Below are 23,449 nucleotides of genomic sequence, written 5' to 3' on the forward strand. Positions count from 1 at the left end.
GTGGGAATTATGTTTTGTATGTGCACAACATCAGTGAGAAAATCACAATGTACATGGATTGAGAGATACGTTTTTAGTAAATTTTGGACACTATTTATGTGGATTTTGGACATGATTCTTATTGCATTAGTTTAACATCTATGGGCTATAGAAAACCTTATTTTCTTAGATAAATGATACTGATACAAAACAGCAAAGAATTCGTATGATATTTGTGATTTCTATACTTTGTTATACGATTTGCATATGCGCTGCTTTATTGAATAACTTGAGTCAGGAAGATCCAGAAATAGACTCTGGAAATGAGCTTCAGCTAATAACACCACTGTCAACTCACACATCACTGTAACGCATATCAAAGCCAGTGGTCAGAGTTCATTATTGCAAGTGAGTTCTCATAGTTTAGTCATGTACTGACTGCAATGCTAATCACCATCTTTAATGTAAAACACAGCTCCTTAGTGTTGAATTTTATTAGAGTTCCCTTTAGTAAGGGAATGAGCTATTAACCTTATACCTGTAATTTTGTTTCCTCTTTATGTATTGCTGATCAATTGCTGACTCTCCATTTTAAAAGTGTGAAGTGACTCTTTGAAGTTACTGTTGTGAAGTCAGTTGTTCAAAGGTGTCATACTGTAAGGCTCACGTAGTTGCTCTTTCAATGGAAAGCTTTAAATGGGAGGAAATGCCATTCATTTCCAGTTGTTTTTTATTTCAATAGGAAATGTTTTGGCATATAAATAAAAATTAAGCAAATAATGAGGAGGGGTTGGCTGGTTAAGATAGTAGAACTGGAGTTGCTTCAGCAAATTCAGTTCTACCTCAAACTCCCTGTTAAGCATGAAGCATATCTAAAACATGGAAGACGAGGGAAAAGGCAAGCGTGTGTCAGTGTTCTCTACAGGCTCCTTCAGCCACCTGTGAGTTATCTTTTCAGAAGCCCTGGGAAAGACATGTTCTGTAGATAATAGCTACTGTCATTTCATTTACGTGGCTCCAAAAAAGATACAAATAACTTACAACATTCATAGATGTTCCATAGGATAATCAGCAGCATAGAAAGATTTGTTTTCTTTAGAGTTTTCCTTTGTGTTTGTTTAATCTGGAGCTTGCTGCCTAATTCGATGCTATCAAGGTCTTGCACTGAAGAAGGTGGTCACACTACTTCATAAATATCTAGCATACTTTTGATTTTAGCAGTACCTTTTGCAATCTGAACAGTCCTGTCTATATTTTAAGAGCCTTTTGTGGGGGGTTTTATAAAATACATTTTGAAAGTCCAAGGATATTGCATCTACTAGCTCCCCTTTGCCCACATGCTGACTGATTTCTTAAAAGATCTGTTGTGGATTTTATGCTTTGTTGCTTTAAAATGAACGTCTTGCCAGTTGCTTTGTGCTTGCCTACTACTGTTGTTCTTTAAAATAGTTTCTATTCATTTGTTCAGCTTAGAATGTCTGCAGAATGCAGGGTTTTCCTCATTTCTGACTTTTCCCTGAAGACAGAACTCGATATCATGTTTTCTGCCTCTTAAATCTTTCCTGTGAAAGCAGGGGTTTTAGATAAGGATGTGCAGAACTACCTATATGTTATCACAGTTCATCTGTTTTCTTCTCCAGTTCTTTTTCAGCACATGAGTGAATGCTTTCTCATTCTCATGATGTTTCTGTAAATTTTTAAAATTTATTCTATAACCTCTCCTACTGATTTCTCAATTTAAGGCAAATCACACTGTGTTCCTTGCAAACAAAAATACTACTGTTTGAACCCATCCAAGCTTACTTATAGGAATGGATGAAAAATAGCCTTATTTTTTTCTCCATTGGGAAATATGAATTATGTACACACTGCAAGGTCCAGTTTTACAAAAATGGATTTCAGTGCTTTTTTTTTTTTTTTTTTTTTGCAGAACTTACATAAAGTTCTTTTGTATTTAAATTATATCTGGAATCCCTGGTGAAATTTACATAATTTTGTCAGATGATGAACTAAAAAAATCAGTTGACAGAGTCATTCTCCCTCTGTGTGGTCTGATAAATCTTGAATTCCTTCTCAGTAGAGCAGCATTACAAGGAGAGGTTGAAATGTAACCACTGTGGGGAGAACGCAGGCTACTGGATAGCTAGATTTGTCTGAAGAAAAGAGGCTGAGGCTAAAAGAGATTGGAACCTGGGTCTCCCTTGCAATTTTAAGGAAGCCATTTGGTACCTACTAAAACAAAACACTGAAAATACTCTTTTTAGAAAGAAAAAAAAAAATAGCTAACTGTTGGATGAGACTGTAAATCCTAAATGGATATTGATTTCTGAGCCTGGAGGATGGAAGGATATTGGCTAGATCAGTCTGATACCTGATTTTAAACACACGGTCTCTCTTCATTTTTTATGACTGGAAATTCTAGGACCATGAGGGCACCTAAATCCCCATACAGATCCAGCATAGAAGTGCTACTATTACCAAATGTCTTCTCAACATTTTCCTTTTTTTATTACTACCTTTTTTAAAGACAAATGATGTATTTTAAATGGTTGTTATCTTTTATTTTTGTTTTTTTTTAATTTAAAATGGAGGAAGTCTTCAGAGAACTGGAAGGTAACCTTGTTAACATAATACTGAGTGGTGATGTGCTACCTGCTTAAAATGTTGTTGAATGCTTACAGGTTGCTTTATAGCTATGTAGCAAGTATTAATTAAAAAATACGTATTTTTTTTAGGCTTCATATTTACCTGGATCTTTTTCCAGTGCAAAATAGATCTACTTGTGTTCCCTTTCTCTGAGCAACAGAAAATGGGTTTGGATTTTTAGTAAGTTCTGTAGTATTTACTAGGCTCTTTCCTAGAGACTCTGCATAGAAAGAACAGTTAAAAGTAGTGCAAGAACTGTGGGTTCTGTAGAAATAAGAAGCTGAATTGTTGATATTCTTTTTCAATTCAGATTTTACTCCTAAGGTTGAATGGAGGGCTTAAGTTCACTTTAATGACTCTTCTCCTACATATTCCTTAATTGTTCTCGTTATGATCTTATGAAATGCATAAGTGCTAGTGCTTTTGTGAAAAAAGAGATCTTTTTTTTTTTTTTTTTTTTTTGGAAGTCTTGCCTTCTCTTGTATCTCTCTCTTTTGAACTTCAGCTATTTTTCAGAGATGGTGACATCATTCATGTTGTCATCCAAAATCCAGGAGGAAAGTTCTGTAATTCCTTGTGGTGTTAGAAAGTAGCATTCCTTTATTCCTCATGATACATACCAGGCAACTTGGCAAATCAAGCTTGCACTCCCAGATTTCAAATTCTGCTTTTAAACAATTAAAATATACATATGGAATACATCAGTATACATATTCATTATTTTCAAAAACCTTGTTAATATATACTAATGTCCCTCTGGGCATGTGCAGTTGCATCTGAGGTGGTTGTATTTCTTCCTCCCTTCTATTTCTCCTTCAACTTCTTCGCAGTGACTATTGGCTTACCTCTAGCTGTTTTTCCCCAGTTTGGCAAATTTCTGTTGCTTGTTAGGCCGTAATGAGGAACTTTGTGTCTTAGTGCACTCTAATCTATAGCAATATATGAGAAATCTGAGGAAGAAGACTTGCACCTGATGGATGCAAAGACAAAAGTAGTCTATTGTGACTCCTGTGCTTCTGTGAGGCAGGATTGTTGTGAGGGGGAAAGAAGGCTGTTCACACACCAAGTGAAGTTAACATGGAAAGTTTTAGGACTAGTACTCATTGATTCCTTTTGCTAAACTAATTTATTAATCCTTAAACTAATATACCAATCTCTTTTGCTAAATCAGCCTACATCAATGTTTTGTACTAGAATGACATTTCATAGGAATTGAAAATGCTTGAAATCATGTTGTTCAGCTGCCTGCAGAAGTGATCTCTGCTGTGTGAGGTATGACCTCTGCTTTTATCTCACCCACCCTCTTCCATTTCTTCCCAGTCAATCTTCTTGTTGTTTCACATTCAGGATTTTGTCTGCATGTGTATGGGAAGTATGTTAAAAGTCTTAAATTACTATAGACCATATTCTAAAACAAATCCAAACAACTCTCTAAAATGTCCTTTTTCTGCCTCCTTGCTTTTTGCATGTCATGTTCTGCAGGAGATGTAAGAGAAAGGAGTCTCAAAAGAATTACATTGAAGACATAAACGTACTTTATTTTTTGAACTTAGTGCATTGAAATTTTTGCTTGGTATTTTAGGGGAGGGCATGTTTACATTTAGAGCTTACAGATTTTCTCATCTTCATTCCTGTTTTTATTCCTAAGAAGTTATAAATGCATTGTATGTCGCAATATTATATATTGCATTTATAATTTCTTAGGAACAAAAATAATAAATATTTCCCTTGAGTTTAGTTTGTTTATACTGTGGCATAATTCAGTCTTGCTATCTTTATTTGAACAAATATCTCTACTGCTATGAATGTTTAGATGTAGAAGGCCAGAAGCAAGAGAATAATTGTTTAATGTACCACTGTGTTTTTCAAATAGGACGAAAAGGTGTTGCAGAATTGTCCGAGGAGGTTCTTTTCATATATCAAACCAATTAAATTTCTTTTGTACACTTTAATTTTAGGTTTAAGGAATTGTTTATATTTTGGGCTGAAATTTCAGAATTGAGGTGCATAAATGTATAAAGAACTATTTTATTTTTTTTAAAAAGGGCTTTGGAAATGTGTATAAATATCTACATGTGGTTGAAATAGCTTGTCTAACCTGCTGTTGATTTATTATATATAATATAATTCTGTAAAACATCAGGATATATGTTATCTGAATGAAAAATCTGAAAATTGTTTGTAACAATCAATGATTTTTTTTTTCAGTGTAATGTTAAAACATAGAACCCCATAGAAAGGGGTATCATTCTGCTTCATTGCCTTCAAACTCTTTAAACTCGAGGACAGTGGTTTTTCTTATATTCTTGTTGAATAAAATTAGTCTTCTTTTACGTCTTCTAATGTAGAAGAAGTGAACTTTCTCTTAATGTTTAAATAGCCATTGCTTGTATTTGTTTGTAAGGTGTTAATACTCCATTGACAAAATATGCAATCACAATGTGACAGAACCTTCAGGAAATACTCATCTTCAAGATTAAACAGCAAAAAAACCTCTCCTAAAACATTTTAGGATTCTTGAAGAAAATAAGATTTATTAAACTTTCAGCAGTTCAATTTGTGGTGATTATTGATTTGCATCCTTATGCTGAAGAATTTCATGAGTTGTAATACTCCTTAAAATCGCTTTCTAAGGTATTCTAATTGATATTTTTCATTTGTGTAATTCCTGAACTTCAAGAATTCAGGACATAAGTAGAGTTTTGAAATAAATAAATAAACCTATCACTTGACTGCAATCAAAATTCACTGTAATTCGTAACTTTATGAAAATTTTGTGGACATTCAAACAGAATGGTGGTGAAATCGTGTTTTGTTGTTGGTTTTTTTTTTTTTCTTCAAGTAAGGTTTGCATTTATTTTCCACAGAATTATTGCTCTCTGTATTGTTCTTAAGTCCACATTGCTTTTCATTTTGATATCATGAGCTCTCAGCAAAACTGCTTGTGACTTGGTTTGTTTATTTTATACCTTGCTATAGGTTTGTAATAGATGAAGCTGATAACTCAGGCTCTTCACTTTTTAATTTTAATACACTTTCTTGCTTTATTACAGTTACTGTTTCCCTGTGTGGGAATCATTTTATTATGATTTCAAAAATTATATTTTAAAAATGGGGCTTATTTTAATATTATTGGTTAGGTTATTTTGTACTGCTTGTAAATAGGCAGAGGTAAAACTATAGAACATAATGGGAAAACACCAAAAGACAACATGCTGTGGTTGAAAACCTATTTGAAAGACATCTCTATGAAAGTGTGGATTTTGAAGCTGGAAACTGATCAGGAATTTAAAATAAGAACTCTGTTCTCCCTCCATAAGCTGACTCAGACTGCTGGAAAACTGACTGGCATTGCAGTGATGCCCTTCCAATATCTGTGTGCCACAGACAGTTTTTTGAGCCTGTGCTGGGACTGAAAGTAAGCTCTTTCACCACACAATGACTGAAAGCTACTAATGATTTTACTGCTAATATGCAATTAAAAAAAACAAAACAAAACCAAAACAAAACAAAAAACTGCTGTGAATCAGTACTTCTAGTGCAAGTCATCGTGTTCTATTTCTTAAAGTGTTATCCTTGAATTTCGTGTACTTTGACAGCTGTGGCTAAGATATTTGAAAGAAATATCCTACTTCAATTTTTTTTTTTTTTTTTTTTTACAGTTAAGGTGTACTTTTACTTTAATTCTCAAATCTTGTTTTGTTATACTTATGAGTATCAGTCAGCCTTTCCTGTTTTAGTACTAATCATATACCTTTGAAAGTTCTTAAAATACCATCATATAATGGTGATACATTGATTTTTACAGTGAGATCTTCATTGTTGTGTTTATTTTCAGTTTCTATCTACTGCAAAAAATGAAGCATTTAAAAAAAAAAAAATCCAATTATCTGACATCCAAGATAATTTTCTACCTGCACACTCTTTTCATGCTTTTTTTCCTCCTTGCCCCCTGGGTCATTTGAAATGTAAACTAGAATTACTGAGAAGGGTTAGGAACTGGAAGTGAAGAATAACATTGTTAAGAAAATTGACTCTGAAATAATTGGGAGCCCTGATAGATGATCTCCCTGTTGTATTCTATGGTAGACTATTGTGGGTTGTGCCTTAGTATAATATTTCTTAAAAATCAATTGTGAGATCATTCTTTGCCTTTGGACAGCCTCTGAAAGGCATGACATGAAAGTATGGCAGTGAGATGACTTTGAACCTTTCCGTTTCAATGCTGGGTTTTTATTCAGTGGGATTCACTAAAAAAGGATAAATAAATCTATCTGAATACTGCTCTAATTTAAGCTTCCGATGGACTTGGATGGAGAGGTTATTTTGTTAGGAGGACTTTCTAACATTTAAGGACAGCCATGCTCCACCTCCCTTTTTTTCCCAGCTGATAGCAATGAGGTTAATTAGCTTTATTTAATATTTATTGATAGTCATTTTATACCAAATTCTGAGCTGGACAAGATCTTTAGACCAACTTTTTTTAATGTACCAGTAGATATCGTCCATGGGCTTTAACAAATATTCCTTTTGCTATGTTCTCATACTTTGGTCAATTTGAGGGGACAAAAGTATTTCCTTTTTCCTTAACATTCAAATGTTTGGGGTTTTTTTTGTCCTTTGGCATCAGTGTCATTTGAGACTACTGTTGGCTGTTACCTAGGACTTTGGCCTAAAGAATGGTGACTTCAACAACTACTGGAATGAAGTTGTTGTCACTTGACAAACTTACAGAAATTCATTTTCTATTTAAATATTCACAGTTTAAAATTAACTCTGCTAGTAATTTTTTGAGAACCACCAATTTTGTTTTCTAACAGGCAGAATCTCAAAAGTCCTAGCTTGTTGTGGAAGGGCACGTAACAGTGAACTGAATGAACTGGTTTGCTTTCCATGTAATCCCTGCTCATTTCTTTTTAAAATTATACAGCTGCATCCTGAGATGTGTTATGAAGTTTCTACTTGTCAGGGATCATTTTGCCTGTATCACTTTTTTCATAAAACATACGAGTTCAACCCACTGGTTTTGTTGTTGTTGCCCTCACTTTTTACTTAAATATAAAATTCAAATGAAATGAAAAGTTTTGTTAGGGGTATAATTACTATGTGAGAGATGGCAGCAGAGGGTCAGTCTGACTCAATAGCATCTGCCATGGAAGTGCATGTTTAGCAAAGGTGTGTCATTGAGTTCCTCCACACGGTAATCAGTGCCCCATTGACATTCACCAACGCTTACTGAACGTTTCTGGATAGCAAACAGTGGATGACAGCACAGCGAGGCAGTGGTGGTGCTTTCCAGCAGTGGCAACAGGCACTGAAGTCGTCTCCACTGGTGCAGACTTCTACAAGTGAGGCATGCAGGCTCATTGCTGACATAAATGTGTAGCTGATGGTGGTGGCTGTATTGAAAAATAGTGTTTTGTAGATGAGAGCTTGCGCTGTCAAATAGCGTTATTGTATTCTTTGTATCTGTTGTAGTTTCCACAGAGATAAATAGGAAGTGTTACTTTCATAGTGACCTACTATAATTCTCTTGTCATCATGATGTTTGTGACAGAGATGTGTGTTTTATTCATAGACAAAGCTTTTGGAATGATTTTTTTAATTTTTTGAGGGGAGTATTCTGCTTTCTTCTGAACAGATTTTGAAATTCAGGAAAATAGAATTAAATTATTTTGGGTAACCACTTCTCAATTCTTTGAAGGGAAGTAGTTGCAAGTGTGTCATATATTAATATATGTTAAACCCAACAAGTTAGTTAATGTAGCATGCTTCAAAAAACAATGCAGAGCTTGTTTATAATTTCACGTTGTTTGCCGTGAATTTCTTGATTCAAATTAGTTGATGATGCACAGTGACTGTTTTCTAGTCTGTACAGAATTCTGAATTTTGATTATTTTTTGCCTTTTAAAAATACTAATTTACTTACTGTACCACTCACTTGAATTGCATCAATGAAGCAGATCTAGAAGTAATTTCCAAAGCAGCATTATGTTGCTGTTTCTATTTAATAGCTGAAAGGCAGCTCATTTTTCTTGGAAGCTAATCAAAGACTGAGGTTTGGGGTCATAGATTTTGGCAACACTTATTCTACTATTCTGCTCCTTCTATGTGTTTAGTATATTAAATAAGAATTCACTTCCTCTCTTCTAAAATGAATCTTCAAATGTGTTTTTACAGCCTTCTGGAAGAAAACCATCTTTTTCCACCTCTTTTCCAAGTCATCTTGGTAAGAATAATTTTTATGTATATTAACAGATGTATATCATATCTCCAATCATGTCAAAATAGCAAGCTAAACAAGGAATATTTGTAGCTGTTGACAGTGAACCATCTATTAATTCAAAGAATCTACTAAATGTAGGCATGTATATGGTTCTCACAGACTATTTGTATAAAAACCTTCCTTTTGTAAGGTAAAAATTCCATTTTTTTGTTTTTTATCCAAATAAAATTCTGAAAAATGGGATGAGCTTGATTCTTAAATAAAGCTATGTATTTGTCCAACCCAAGCAACAAATAATGAGCAACTTGTGTTTTATTTACCAGAATCAAACCAGAGTTTGGTTATGGTAAGGCAAACTACCACTGTTCTCTTTTAGAATTTCTTTCAACATTATATGTCAGTGATATGATTTTCATAGTAACGTGCTGCATTTCCATCTGAAAATAGAATGTGCCACTTATGATAAGCGATCAGGAAAAAATTGGTGATGTTTTTGCACCTCTGGAATGTGGCAAAACAGATATGTTAAGAAAAAAGAAATCTGGGATAGTTTGGAAGCTGGGTCCTGCCCAATAGTTTCCTCACTAATAATTTCCAGACTCTTGTTTATTTTTTCAAGCCTGTTTGTTCATGAACTTGTCAGGTAAGTGTCCTGTAATGTAAGTCTGCTCCTGATGAATACAAAATGTGAATAATGTATGCAGTGCACATGAATTATCCTTCCTATTGCAACATTCTTGAAATTCAGTTGATATTCAGGGTAGAAGTTGTTCATAAATGTGATTCTGAATCAAATTTGAATTTCCATTTTTAGGTTTAAATATTTGAGTTTTCTCTTTGCAGTGATTTTTTTCGTTGCATCATCTTATATCTGTTACAAGATCACCCCTTTTTTTATTTAACGTAACCTCTTTGGCAATGACATATATGATATTTTGTATACATACATGTACACATCTGAGCTCTTGTGATGAGCATTCAAAATGAGCAACACTTCAGTGTTTCATAAATAGACTTAATCTGGGATAAGTACTGCTTATAGGTAACAACAAGAGGGAAACATGGTAAAATATGAAACTTCACCTAGCATTGGTATTTTGAAGTTTAAGTGCCAAAAAAGTACATGTATATTTATGTATTTTGGGAGGGTGCCTGTGAGGATGTGTTGAATAGAAATTTAGGTGATTTCTAGAAATTCTACTAGACTTTGAAAAATTCTTATCCAACCTGTTCTTTGTAAGCAGAATGAGTTAGCAAGCCCATTGTTATGTTTATTATTATTTTATTGTTATTGTTTCAGGTTTCTGAAATCATTTTCATGGTTGTATGGGTGAAAGGAGCTGCATATCACTTGCTTTTCAGTGCTAGTCCATAATCTAGTTTTTTCTTAGGTTTATACTTCTGTTTGTGTCATCAAATAGGGGTGATCAGTAATGTTGAGCTTTCTTTTGTTGTACCTAGAATTTTATAAGACCCTTAACTATTCATTTTAAATTATACTTTCTACTTAGTACACTTTGTAGGTACGCTCAGTAAATAATGAATAGCTACCCAACATCAAGTTCAGAAGTATCACTTGTTTTTCATAATTTTCTATGCAGAAACCAAATGTCCAGTGTATTTTCTCTGTATCATAAAGTGCAGTTCACATTACTGCTGACGACGCCACTGTCCTTGCAGTGACTATTCTAGGATGTGAAAGGAAATAGGATGGGCTCTGAATTGCAAAGTGTCTGTAGATGCAGTCTGTGTTTCTGGGCTGTACGGTGTCTTTACTCCAGCTCTCAGAGCAGCACAGTCATGGTGGCTTGCAGACACCAGGCAGTTCACAGGAAATGTTTTAACATGACTGCCTCTCACTGTTCATTGATGTAGAGCTGCACTACCTACATACTGCTTGTCCTGGATTGTGACTTAACCCCTAAGACTGAGTTTTGGCAATTTCTCATTCCATAGCAAGTATTTGGACCACTTCACTCTCAGAACTCTGCTTAATTGCACCAAGTGTACAGAATTGCACCAAAGTTCATGCCCTTTATGTCTGCAACTCTGTAAATGTTAGAGTTGCAAAAGAAGCAGCCTTCAGCACTCATTAATCATTTTAATTACAGTTAGTAAATGTAGATTGATAGTGTTCTTTGTCCATGTGTGAAAGACCTGTTTACAGCCCTTTGTTGCAAAACTTCAGAGGGAAATTTCAAATTTCACATTGCACCTGAATGCAAAATAATTTTGTCAGCACCCTTGTTCTAGATCCTAGCACTAGCTGCTGTGTTAATTATGAATATTTCTACAAAGGTAGAAGGTATGACTGCAGTATGGCTGAGCATTTGTCTTGCTGTAATATCTAATGCATTGAAGTCATTGAAGGTGTAGTGATGTGTGCTGGTGTAAGTATTCATATCCACAGAAAGGAAGATGGATTAACAATAAGCATGAGTGTATTCAGAACAGTATGGGATTGAAAAACATAAGGAAATTTGGCAACATAATGTGCATAATTTAAGTGGTGCAAACTCCTCTTAGTAACAAGATTAAAAATAGAAGCAAATTGTACAATGATGTAAATGATACCAAAAGCTGGACTGATGCAAGATATAAATAGAAAATACTGGTGTTGATTAAATCGATGGGATTGCAGCAGAAGAGGTTGCTGTGGAATATATGTTATACTTTCTTACTACCTTTTTCTGCTGCACTCTTAGTATTCCGCTTCTGATATTTTCTATTTCACTGTGTCAAACCTGTGATCATCTGAAATATCAGTATATTATATACAAAATATTATTTTTGAATATCAGTGTACTGTTACATTGAGCTGGTTGATAGAATTGGAAATGCTCTTCTGTCAGATTTGTAGCTTATGTGTGTTTGTATTTTAGGCTGCTAGCCTAAAAGTAGCTGAAACTAAACTTGACATCACTATAATTTTCTGTGCTATATTGCTTTTCTGAGTGGATCTTATCTGCTGTTGGGGAGGAACTTTTCACGCATCATAAATGTTATATAGCTTTCCTTTAGGGCTATCTGAATCTAAGCTGTTGCTTAAAAAAGAAATTGTCTAGTTGGTGAAATGCTATTTTTCTGCTGGTAAGTTTAAAAAGCTAAAGGTAATGGTGCTTGTGATTGGAAGCTCGGTGGTATCCTCTTTTTAAAGCCTAATAGTCCATTCTCTGCTCATCCTATTAAAATTTCCTGTGTATTAACATGCCAGCATCTCGCAGACTTCAGCTTCTGTTGTAAAAAGATTTTTTTTTGCAAAATCCTGTGCTTTAAAGGTCAGTGATACCATGAAAAATGTGACAATTTGGATCTAAGGACTCTTCCTTTTAATGCAAATTACTTGCTAGTAAGATTGAAAGTTAGTGTACTTCTAAATGGTATTTTATTATTAAATACCATTATGAAGGTTATGCCTTTTGGTATCAAAAATTTCTAGCAGTGCATGATACCAGCAGGTCCACATTTTGATCAGAAATTTGCTTTACATTTTTCTGGAGATAATTAAACCTGTGCTCAAACATTCAAAAGAATGCTTCAAAGCCATTGTTATTCTGGCAGATGATGATCCTCTTGGAAGGTGTACTTAGCTCACTTTTCTGTAATCTCAATTCAAAATTGAGTTCATTATTCCAAAGAAGAGAGCGTGAGCTAGGCATGATAATAGGAATAAATGTTAGCTGAATATATTCATGCTTCAAACAAATAAAAACCAGCGTTAATCACCAAAAGACCTCAGTTTTATTTGGTTACCACCTTTTCAAGAAAGCAAATCATATTGTTTTAGTTTTGCCCGAATAAGGATATATATAGCACATCTGCTGGAGAGAATTGGGGTAGCAAGTATGGCAAACAGTATAAGCTTTAGCACTTGATGTGGATAGGCAGTTGGTCCACAAGGCTGTAAATGAACTTCAGACTGATGTTCCTCTTTAAGCTGTGTGCTTGCCAGGGATAACTGATACTGGAGCTAAGTGGTATCTGTAGACAGATTGCTCCAATCGTATGCAATACTTAATGTAGCTTCAGCCTCCTATGAAAAACCAAACCAAACCTGAACAGTTAGGCAACATCTGCTTTAAAGAACATGAAATGGCATTTATTTTATTAGTTTTTTTCCTGTGATATTCCTGTTTCTGATTGTGCATTCAATGGTGTAAAAGAAATAGTGAAATTTGGTGGCTCATTTTGGTGTAGTTTCTCTGCTCGTTCCTGCTTTTATGGAATATCTGCATTTATAAGGCATCTGAAGTTAGATTCTAAGAGTGATTTTTGAGGTTTCTAGTGGATGGACTGCAGTTATATTTAGGAGCCTTCACTTATACTTATTTTTTTATTTCTGAAGTATGTATATTGCCTACAATTTACTTGCTTAGATGGTCAAATCCTATATTGTGGTAGAGCGTATAAAACTGCTGTGACAGGCTAGGAATAGATTTCATGTAATCTGTACGGACTTCTGGAAGTAAAAGTACCATAATCTGTTTCTTATGAATGGTTTATAGCACAAAATGATTGCTTGTTTTCAAAGAAACTTCCTATTTGAAGATGAGTCAAAGGAAAATCAATGAAAAAGTGCTAGACCTTCTTAGAAGTCACCTGTTTTCAGTGACTTTAAAAACAAAAGGTACAGTTTAAAGAAAGCAAATGTAATGCACCTGAAGAAAGCCTTAATGATCAATGTGTAACTCTTCTTCCAAACTAACATTTCTTACCAGTTTGTTAGAATTTCATGTCGACATTTAGTAAGATTTTGTATTTACTCTCTTTTGAACATTAAATCAAATGAATAGCTGTATTTCTAACGTTCATAGAAGACACTGTAAAAGGAAATAGGGTACAGTATGCTAACTTCTGATTTTCAAGGAATCAGGTATGGCCATTCTCTAGAAATATTCTTTTCATGTGACTTGTTTAAGCACTTTAAGTTAAAGATGAGATGTTTGAAACTTCCAACATCATCTAGATTGTTGACTGAAAAGGAATATGTACTTGGAAGGGAAAAGCTTGCAGATCAGAATGTATACTCTTGGAAATAAGTGTCTAAATGTAACTCTTGAAAAACTTTCAACAGGGAACACAATCTTACTAGAGGAATGGATTTTCAGAAGTAGGTATTTTTAATCAATAATCTTTTTATCACTCATTTCAAGGGAAGTGCTCTATATATCTCTACTTCTATAAACATTTGATGAGTATTGAGTCAGGTTATTAATCTGTTATGGTCGATCTTTCTCCACAACAATTAACACTTGAATGTTAACATACAGGGTGAACTCTTTAGCAGTTACATTTGTGAAAGTGTAGTTCCTTAACTCCTAGCAATGAAGCTGTTACAAGCCAAAATGCATGGTATAAATCCCATTTCTGAATGTGGTTAATAATGAGAATCCCTTGTACGTTATTTTCCCTTTATCTTAGATGACAAGTAGTGTTTTTTCATGCAGATAAGCAATGAAAAGGTCAAGAAATTTTCCTTTGTATAGGCATTTGGCTGTTAAACATTAGTAGGAGCAAGATTTGGCTTTTAAATATAGTTGTAACTGATGATAGACTGTCAATATGTTTACTGTAGCTAAAATGTTTAAGGCTTCTCTGTGCTGCAGTGCGTGGCAACAATTCAGAAAGGCACTCCCACCTCACTTTGGACTAGCAGTTTAGTTTACAGCAGTAATGTGGCTACAACCATAGGGGGCTAAGAAGATACGAAGCTTTCTCCTGCAGCTTAATCAGTACTTGTGCGTTTTGCTGCCTCAGGTCCCATAGCTGGTTCCAGGTAGAGCATATCTTCACAACTGGTATATGGACACCCTCCCATACATCCATTAGACAAACATGGTTTGAAGAAACATCATGCAAAGATGAGCTAGAGTGCCAGAAGTGATCGTAATGTGTTGTGATGCCTGGGGACCACGTGGCAACAACATGCTGTTCCACGTGAGAGCTGCTTTCTGTATCTCCTGGGGAAAGTATGCCACTTGTTTTGTGTTCTTTTTATGCAGATCATGAGCTTGGAATAGCAAAAGAAATACTGTATAAATAAAACTTTTGCACATACAAGTTTGAAAACTTGCTAAAAGATTCCTCTTATAAGATGCTAGCTTTAAACAGACATGGAATTACTTCCTTTCTCTATGTGACCTTGAAAGAAATATTGTTGGGATTTGCTTCTATTTTTTTCAAGTGATGTTAAGAACTGATTTTCATCTGTTTTTGTGGAGATGCTTGAGTCAAATACTTTTCACTGATTTTAACTCCTCTTCTGTCAGAACAGTAGTAGTTAAATGTGCCTTTGTGATAAATGACAAAATTTGATGAAAAACTGATTTTCAGGGGATTTACCAGATTATCTGATTAGTGGGAAGAATAGGCTTATTTGGCAGATTTCTGAGAGAGTTTAGAGAATTGCTTCCTATTTCCATTGCTGACTCACATTTTTTTTTTTCTTGTGCTTGGGCAAATTGTATAAACCTTTTCCAGTCAGTGTGTTTCTGTCCTTTGTGTGTCAACTAAGGACGTTTATGAAAACTATCAGAATTTGGTGCTCATCATTCTGACACTAGGCCTGTTAAGGTGCCAGCAGGACCTTGTAAGGTTATGTATAAAGGCAAGGGCTGCTCTGAAAGTAATGCCTCCTATTTTACTATGTTGGCCGATGATATCAGAAGCAAGTGTTGGTGGGATGGCAGTAGGGGTTGGACTTTCCCACCAACCTTCCATTAAATTTTGTTACTGTGTGATAGGTGGCAGCAGAGGGGCAGTCTGACAAATGGCATCTGATATGGAACTACATCTGAAGCAAAGGAGTGGGATTGAATTCTTCCATGTGGAGAAATGACACCCATTGGTGCATGTTGAATGTTTATAGAGACCTACAGTGGATGTGTGTACAGTGAGACAGTGGGTGGTGTGTTTCAGCAGTGGTGACAAGCCCCATTCCAGACAGATATGCATATCTATCCCACCATAAAATGAGGATTGTCTCAATCAGCTCATCTCTGTGAATTGGCAAATGGCAACCGGGGAACTGTATATTGAGCTGAATATTGGCTTCAGTGTGTTGGAAACCATGGTGGCAATGTTGAAATATTGCAAAATTTGCACCAGTTTAGTCCCACACTTGTTCACATAGGAACAGAAGAACACCATATGCATAAGTTTTTCAGGACTTCTGGAACCAACATGAAGCTGAAGGTGACATTTTCCTCTCATCAGTAGGGGTGACTAGACGTGGTGTCACCATTGCAAGCTGGAGTCAAAATGGCCGTCCATGGAGTGACAGCATTCCATTGAAGAAGGTAGTTCAGGGCAGAGCCCTCAGTGGGTGGTGCGTACTGTTTTTTGGGATGGCAAAGGTGCAGTCCTTTTGGATTTCCTCGATGTCCTTTGGAACCTCAGTGAACCACCAGCTCTGACTGCTATATCACAGTGCTGACTACATTGAAAGTTTGAACTTCCATAGTCAGGCCAAAGAAGAGAACCTTTCTCTTGTAACATGATAACATGGCCCATACCAGTTTGAAGAGCACAGAGCACATTGCCAATCTTGTCTGCGCTGTCCTACCACACCCGCTGTTATTCCAATTTTGATGCCTTCTGACTTCAGTCTGTCTGGACCAATGAAAGAAGTACTGTGGCAGCATCAATGCTGCCATTGCATCTGTGAAACAGTGGGTTGCTTCCATTGGTGCAGATTTTCTGAGTGTGGCATGCAAGCTCTTGTTCATTGATGGTGCAAATGCACAACTAATGGTGATGACTGTTGAAGGAATAGTGTTTTGTAGCTGAGGACTTGCTCTATCAAACAGTGATGTTCTGCTCTTTGTGTCTGTTGTAGTTGCCATGGAAATAATTAGGAAGCATTACTTTCAGAGTGATACAAAGGGGTCACTGGAATGTAGTGATGATTAACTAATTAGACATTAGAAAGTATTCAGATTTCGTTCTGAAGAGTACCGTACAAATTCTAAACAAATGTGAACATTCTGTGTTTTACTATACATCTGAATAGATCTAATGCCATAGGATTGCTGGAGGATGAGGAAAAATGCATGATGGGAAGCAGAGTTGTCTTTAAATCACTCAATATTACGGATTGATATTGTGAATAATAAAATGGGTTTTAAAAAGGAAAAGATATTACTAACAGATATCCTTCTGTCACTTTTTCTTATTGGGAAATATACTTGGAACTGTCCCTCCTGCTAGAGGAGGGAATAAGGCTACTTACAAAATCATCTGAAACTTCACTTCTGGGGGGGTAGGGGGGGGTGTCATAGAATCATGGAGTGCCCTGGGTTGAAAAGGACCACAGTATTCATTTAGTTTCAACTCCCCTGCTGTGCACAGGGTCACCAACCACCAGACCAGGCTGCCAAGAGCTGCATCCATCCTGGTCTTGAAAGAGTCTACAGCATTTCTGATAGCATTATATTCTTTTATGGGAAGGGAGTTCAAATATTTTCATCTTTAAAAAAGTGCTTTCTATTGCTAGGCACTAATATTTTAGTGTTTATGCATATACAACTTTTTTTATTTTATGTTTGGTGCTAGGCAGTCTAAGAAAACTTGTTTATGAACAATATTCATAAGTGTTTCCAGGTAGTTTTTTTTTTACCTTGTTCTGGAACAACAATATTTTTATGGATAGTAAATGTGAATATATAAAAGGCTGTACTTAGGTTTTGAAGCTAGCTGCAGCATACAGGAGAAGAAAATCACAAAAGTGCTAAAAGGTGTGTAGACCTGTGCTTTGCAGAAATAGTGAATGTGGTTACTGCTGTTTCTGTATTGCACTTCAAAAAAAGAAGATTTGAATGATAATCGCTTTTATGCCTTGTGTGAGCAGATCTGTCTGTATCTTTCCAGCTGTCCCAAGAACATTTTATAGAGTAGCTTCGCAATGTCTTACTGCTGATCTGGGACTCCTGGTCCTTTTGATTCTTCAGCAATAACTGTAACACTAGCAGCTGGCACAAACAGGTCAGTGTGACCGGAATCCGTGGTAATGTCATCATCAAAACGCTTCTCAAATTCATTTAAGTAATCATAACCCTAATATTTGTCCAGTATTGTAGTATGGGATGCAGAACTCCTATGATCCCTTTAGATATCTTTGAGCAACCTGTTTCAGCAGGGCTGCCTTGATCACAGGTTTGGACTCCAAAGGTGCCTTCAGCTGTACACAGTTCTGTGGTTTGATTTGCCCAATCCAGTCCACCTTCAAAACAAACAAAAAAACTCCACAAAATCACAAGGTAACAAACAAAAAAACACCCTTTGTTTCCTAGTATGGTAGCCACCATGTACTGTGTCCTACCCCCTCATTATATGTTAACTATCCTCTAACAATCAGTAGTCCTAGATGAGTTTGGAGTTCTTCATCAGTTTCCTACTTTGTAATTCCATGTGTGCTTTAACCTTCAGGTAAGCAAGGTGGACTTGCTGAAGTGACAACAAATTTTCTGCTGGCTTTGCTCCACTCCCATTTCTCTCTTATCTGAGCTAACAGAATCTTCTACCAATGGTGGTGATCCTTTGTGAATTACATCCAAGACAGTGGGGCAGGGTTGTTTGGTTGGACGTAAAAACATTGCTGAGTGTTTCTGCGAAGTTGCTTTGTCTGGCAGTACTCTTGGATGTTATGGGAGGTACCTCATGGATGGCTGTTAGTTTTGTAGATGCTGAATAGAGTTCTGAACAGATTATTAACTAAGATCAAGGTGACCAAGATTAAGAGATCCCTAATGAGAGAATGCTCACCAGTTTTTGTGAAATGGTTATGTGTTGGTTTGGCTGTGCCTTTAGGGTGCTACAAAATGATAATATGTTGTTCTTGGATGGGCTGCTTAAATAGACTTAGGTTTGGGTTCAAAGTAACCTAGTATTTACTGTCTCCTGATTAGTGCACTTGAAATTTAGAGGTGTCACAAGTCTCTGCTTTGGATGGGGGTGCTCCCTATTTTTGTGTGCCAGTTGTAAAGATGAACAAGTCTGCTTCCAGAAGCAGTAGCTATGATGAAGAAAGAATCAAGCCTAATTAGCATAATTAAGGGCAGATCAAATTCAATCCTTTGAGTCTGTAATCATGTGAGTAAATAATTGGTGTGAGAGTATCATGATTGATTAAATGATTTGTGTGTTCTCAATAGAGACTTCATGATCCATCAAACTGGAAAACGTAGAGCAGGCTGCTAATTCATTTGATGTTCTTCACTGCACACAGCACTACAAAATGGTTTCTGCTCTGCAACAGTGGGTTGGCTATTCGAATTCAGGTGCTGCCATTACCTTCCTTCTTTGTAGTCCAGAAATTAAGTTTTCTGGTATGAGGGTTGGGTTTTTTTGTTTTTTTGTTTTTTTTTTCCAGTGATCTCTGATGTCATGTAAGTTGTATATCTCTGAATCTCTGAACCTCAAATTGTTAATTATTTTATAAGTTTATATGTAAGTATAGTGAATTTTTCCCATATGTTTTGTTTGATGCTGTCATTGGTAGGGGAAAAAAATGAACATGATTAATGGTAATGGTCTTTACCTGATCCAATTCACTGTATACAAACAGGTAAAACGACGATGTTCTGGTAGGTACCTCTACTAGCTTAGGCAAAGCTGGCAACATGCTTAAGGAATCAAAGCATCCTATTACAGGTTTTCAGGTTTACTTGTGTTTGTGGTTGGTGTTTTGTTACTTCCCTCACCCACCCCCCCTGTTGAACACGTCAGGTTCAAGGGACAAATTCAAACTTAAAAGCACCATTTCTTTTTCTGAAATACCAACCCCTTCTTCTATAGGCCTGTGAAGTTTTTGTATTTTTAGACTTGCTGAGTGCTGGTAAATGGTGTCTGTTTTTCTGATAGACATCCTTGGTATTGTGTGGTTGAGAACTTGTTCTATCAAATAGTGTTATTGCACTCTTTGTTGTTGTTTCCATGGAAATAAATAGGCATTACTTTTGGAGTGACCTACATACATAACGATGAGGAATGTGTGCAGTTTGTGTGCACGTCATTTTCTGACATAACTTTGTTTCTTGCTGTCTTATTAATGTTCCATTTTTTTTATGTATAGATGTCTTCACATTTTGTAGTAAAAAAGCTTCCTAACTTCTCCGATATATAGCTTGAAGTTTGACTGTTTCCAATAGATGTTGCTGTTGATTCCTTGTATACCATGCCTTCGTTTGCTTAATCTAGCTTAATTCAGCAAATAACAGTGGATTTTCATATTCAGGAGAATAATCTGCAGTGTATACATCTCATCAAAGCTAAAATGCTTTTGTAATGATTCATAATGAATTATTTTCCTTGTGTTTGTTTGTGAGACACTGATAGAGAAAACCCCATATGTTGAGTTCTCCCTGAGGTTAGAAGGAAGGGCTGATTCTTGAAGTGCAGTAGGTATTAAGGCAGTTGTATAAATGGGTTATGGGGAAGCAGTAGAATGTGATAGTGAATGAAAACAAGCCTACTTAAACTAATACCTGTCTTTATTGGTGTTTCACTTCTTGATGAATTAAGATGCATAGAACATCTGAAATAAGTACTGAGGAAGACGAGCGTGTTTAGAAGAAAAAAATGCACAAAAAGAAAAAGTAAAATGAAGGAATACTTAATTTAATAATAGGTAGTTGTTTAAACTAACATATTAAGTATTTTCATAGTTCTTCTCTGCATTTCAGATATCCTTTAAAAACCTGTGATTTCCTCATGTTAAGTAAGGGATGGCTCGAATCAGTCCATCCGTAGTTCAAAAGATTTTTTTATAAAATTTTTAAAAGTACATTATTCTTTTACCCTTATTGGGAATTTTTATTTCTTTTAGGTATTGTTTCGTTTCTGTTTATAGCCTTATATTATATTTTGTACAACTTCATTTTATGATGTGAGTTTATATAGCAAGTTCCCCTATCTAGACTATTCCAGGAAAAACTTACTGTTTGCCTGCTTCAGACTGAATGAGAGGAGGTTTTGGCCTTTTGGTGGGCACTTAATTTGGAATTTTGTTTTGACCATCAGATCGGTTTCTTAGCTTTGGGAACTTAAAGCAGAAGTGTACTCAGCTACGTTTCTTGATGAAAGCAGCAGCAGCAGAGAGGGGCAGGACTGTTTGCCACTGGAGACTGCCCCAGGACACAACTGGTGTGCAAAGTCTCTTCTATTTTTCTTGAAATTACAAGTGTTTAAAGTCTTAAAAAGTTTACAGTGCAGAGTTTCCAGATGCTTCAACAGTTTTGTATTTTTTTTTTCCCTGTAATCATAAAGCTCTTTAGTATTCACATACTCTTTCATCACAGTCTATTGCAGCTTTTTAAAATAGAAGTGTTGTGCATAACCTTCAAGATATCGTATCTTTGTAATTAAAATCCTCACAGGTTTTTTTGACACTCACTTCCAGTTTAATTTTCAGAGCAACCCTGAAACCTCTACGTGTTCAGAAGCACTGAGCAGTGTCTGCTATTGGCACTGCTGACTCTACATAGGTGGTGATGTAGGGCTGTTATCAGTCTGGAATGAGATACTGTGGTTAGGAAACAAAAAAAAAATCCAAACCAACCACTTTGTGCTGGAGTAATCCATCTGTGAATTTCAGGTTTCCTGCCTCATAAAGGTTACAAAGAAACTGCAAAAACCACAGAAAAGAGATGCGGGTGATCAAAGGTCTGGACAGGCCACTGTAGAAGAAATTATTCTTCTGTAGACTTTGATCTGGAAAGGTGATGATTGAGGGGGAAGTATGATAGCACGTAGTCATAGAGGCTTGTAGAGGTGAATAGGGAACTGCATTCCTGCTCACTGTATCGCCTAATATAAGAAGTGTATTATAAGAACGAAAGAAAACTTGTAGTTGGTATCTTAAAAAAAAATGACAAAAGCAGACACAACTTCCTGTAGGGTGAAGTTCAGCTGTGAACTCAGGGTGTGTGAATTCTCCAGAAGGCTAGACAAGTTCATGGAAGAAAACTCCATTGAGATCTATTTCTGTTCAAAAGATCTGCTTCTGGATTAAAGTCTTTGGGCTGTGAATTCCTGGAGGCTGGACAGTGTTCTGTGTACCTGGTTTGTGCTGTAGGACTGCTATTGCCAAAGTGCTGTAGATGGGTTGTTGGGCTAAGCAGGCTTCTAGTATGTGTGGGAACCTTTTAGTATGTTAAGCTTTTAGCTTAACTATATATTAACTATAGAAGGTCATCTTCCCATTTCTACTTCTGTGTGAAACCCAGATTATTTTTAATGACTTAAACTGATTGACTTCTTTTCTGAAGGAAGAGTATTTCTTTGATAAAATAGCAGATTAAAAGTAAACAGTGCTAATTTTGATTTACGAGGGTAATTTTCCATCTGTACTGATTATTTGATTGGATTCAAATGTGTTGATGTTAATGAGTACATGTATTACATACAGATCAACAGTCATTCTGAGAATTGACAAACAAGTTTTGTCATAAAGTTCCTATTCAAGCTCTCACTTCTAGTTGCACGTAGAGTACTTAATAATAAGCTTTTTTTTCAGTCCTTTAAATCCAGCAGGGATTACGTGTGGGCATTGACATAAGTGGATGAAGATTCATTCCCAATTTTATAAATCTCAGTTTCTCATCTGCTTTCTAAAACCATTCTCTGAACTAAAAAGCCATTATTATTTGAATGTTTTAAAAATGGAAGCTGTTCCACACTTTCAATCATTCTTCTTGCTTTCTCAGAATATTTCCCAATTTCTTTTCACTTTGGTCACGTCCCTCCCCTTCAAGACACAAATTGAGGAGTATTCAGCGTTTAGAATTATAGAATCATCTGATTTGGAAGGGACCCTTATGAGTCATTTAGTCCAACTGCCCTGCAATGAACAGAGACACCTACAGCTCCATCAGGTGCTCAGAGCCTGGTCCAGTCTGACCTTGGATGTCTTCAGAGATGGGGCTTCTACCACCTCTCTGGGCAACCTGGGCCAATGCATCACCATCCTTACTGTAATAAAAAAAATAAAAATAAAAAAATAAAAAAAAAACACCAACAAAACCTTTTTCCTTATATTCAGTCTAAATCTCCTCTTCTGGTTTTCTCCTGCCTTTTAATTCAAATGATGCCACAAAAGTAGTTAATCTTCTGGAATGTTAGCTGACTCCACTGCGAGTAAAATTATCAATCCTTTATCCTCTATGTTCCTGACCTGACTGCATCAGCAATTGGCAATTCTCACCTACTGTTCTGTAGGCTTTTTTTTTTCCACTCTCAGTATCACAGTGCCTGCACTTTGGACGCATTTGTTTCATTCTTTTCCTATAATCCATTTGTAATTTTGTGATATTACTTCACTCACATATATGCATATGCACACGGTGGGTAACTCCAAAGTAATGCCTCCTATTTATTTGCATGAAAATTACAAAAGACACAAAGAGCATGGCAACACTGTTTGACAGAGCGAATTCTCAGCTATAAAACAGTATTTTTCAACATACTTACGTCTGTTAGCTATGTGTTTTTGCCTGTGATGAACAAGAGCCTGTGTGCTGTGTTCATAAAAACCTGTACCAGTGGATGTGAGCCACTGTTGCCCCTGCTGAAACGCAGCACCCACCACCTCACTGTGCTCAC

The 23,449-nt window shown here is 36.0% G+C and overlaps 1 protein-coding gene across 12 annotated transcripts in view; it reads left to right on the forward strand.

Annotated features, from left to right (window-relative positions):
- Positions 1-23,449, forward strand: part of ULK4 (unc-51 like kinase 4) — a 218,383-nt gene that overhangs the window by 88,438 nt on the left and 106,496 nt on the right. For 8 of the 12 annotated variants that reach the window (XM_090142412.1, XM_090142409.1, XM_031590361.2 and 5 more), the window contains exon 31: positions 8,806-8,854. The exons of 1 other annotated variant lie outside the window; for it this stretch is intronic. In XM_090142412.1, coding sequence (XP_089998538.1) covers positions 8,806-8,854 — 49 coding nt within the window. 3 more of the 12 variants (XM_031590363.2, XM_031590364.2, XM_090142415.1) reach the window with 3 other exon arrangements.

This window comes from Phasianus colchicus, chromosome 6, assembly GCF_987193195.1.
Source record: "Phasianus colchicus chromosome 6, bPhaCol1.hap1.1, whole genome shotgun sequence".
In the NCBI taxonomy this organism is placed as follows: Eukaryota; Metazoa; Chordata; class Aves; order Galliformes; family Phasianidae; genus Phasianus; species Phasianus colchicus.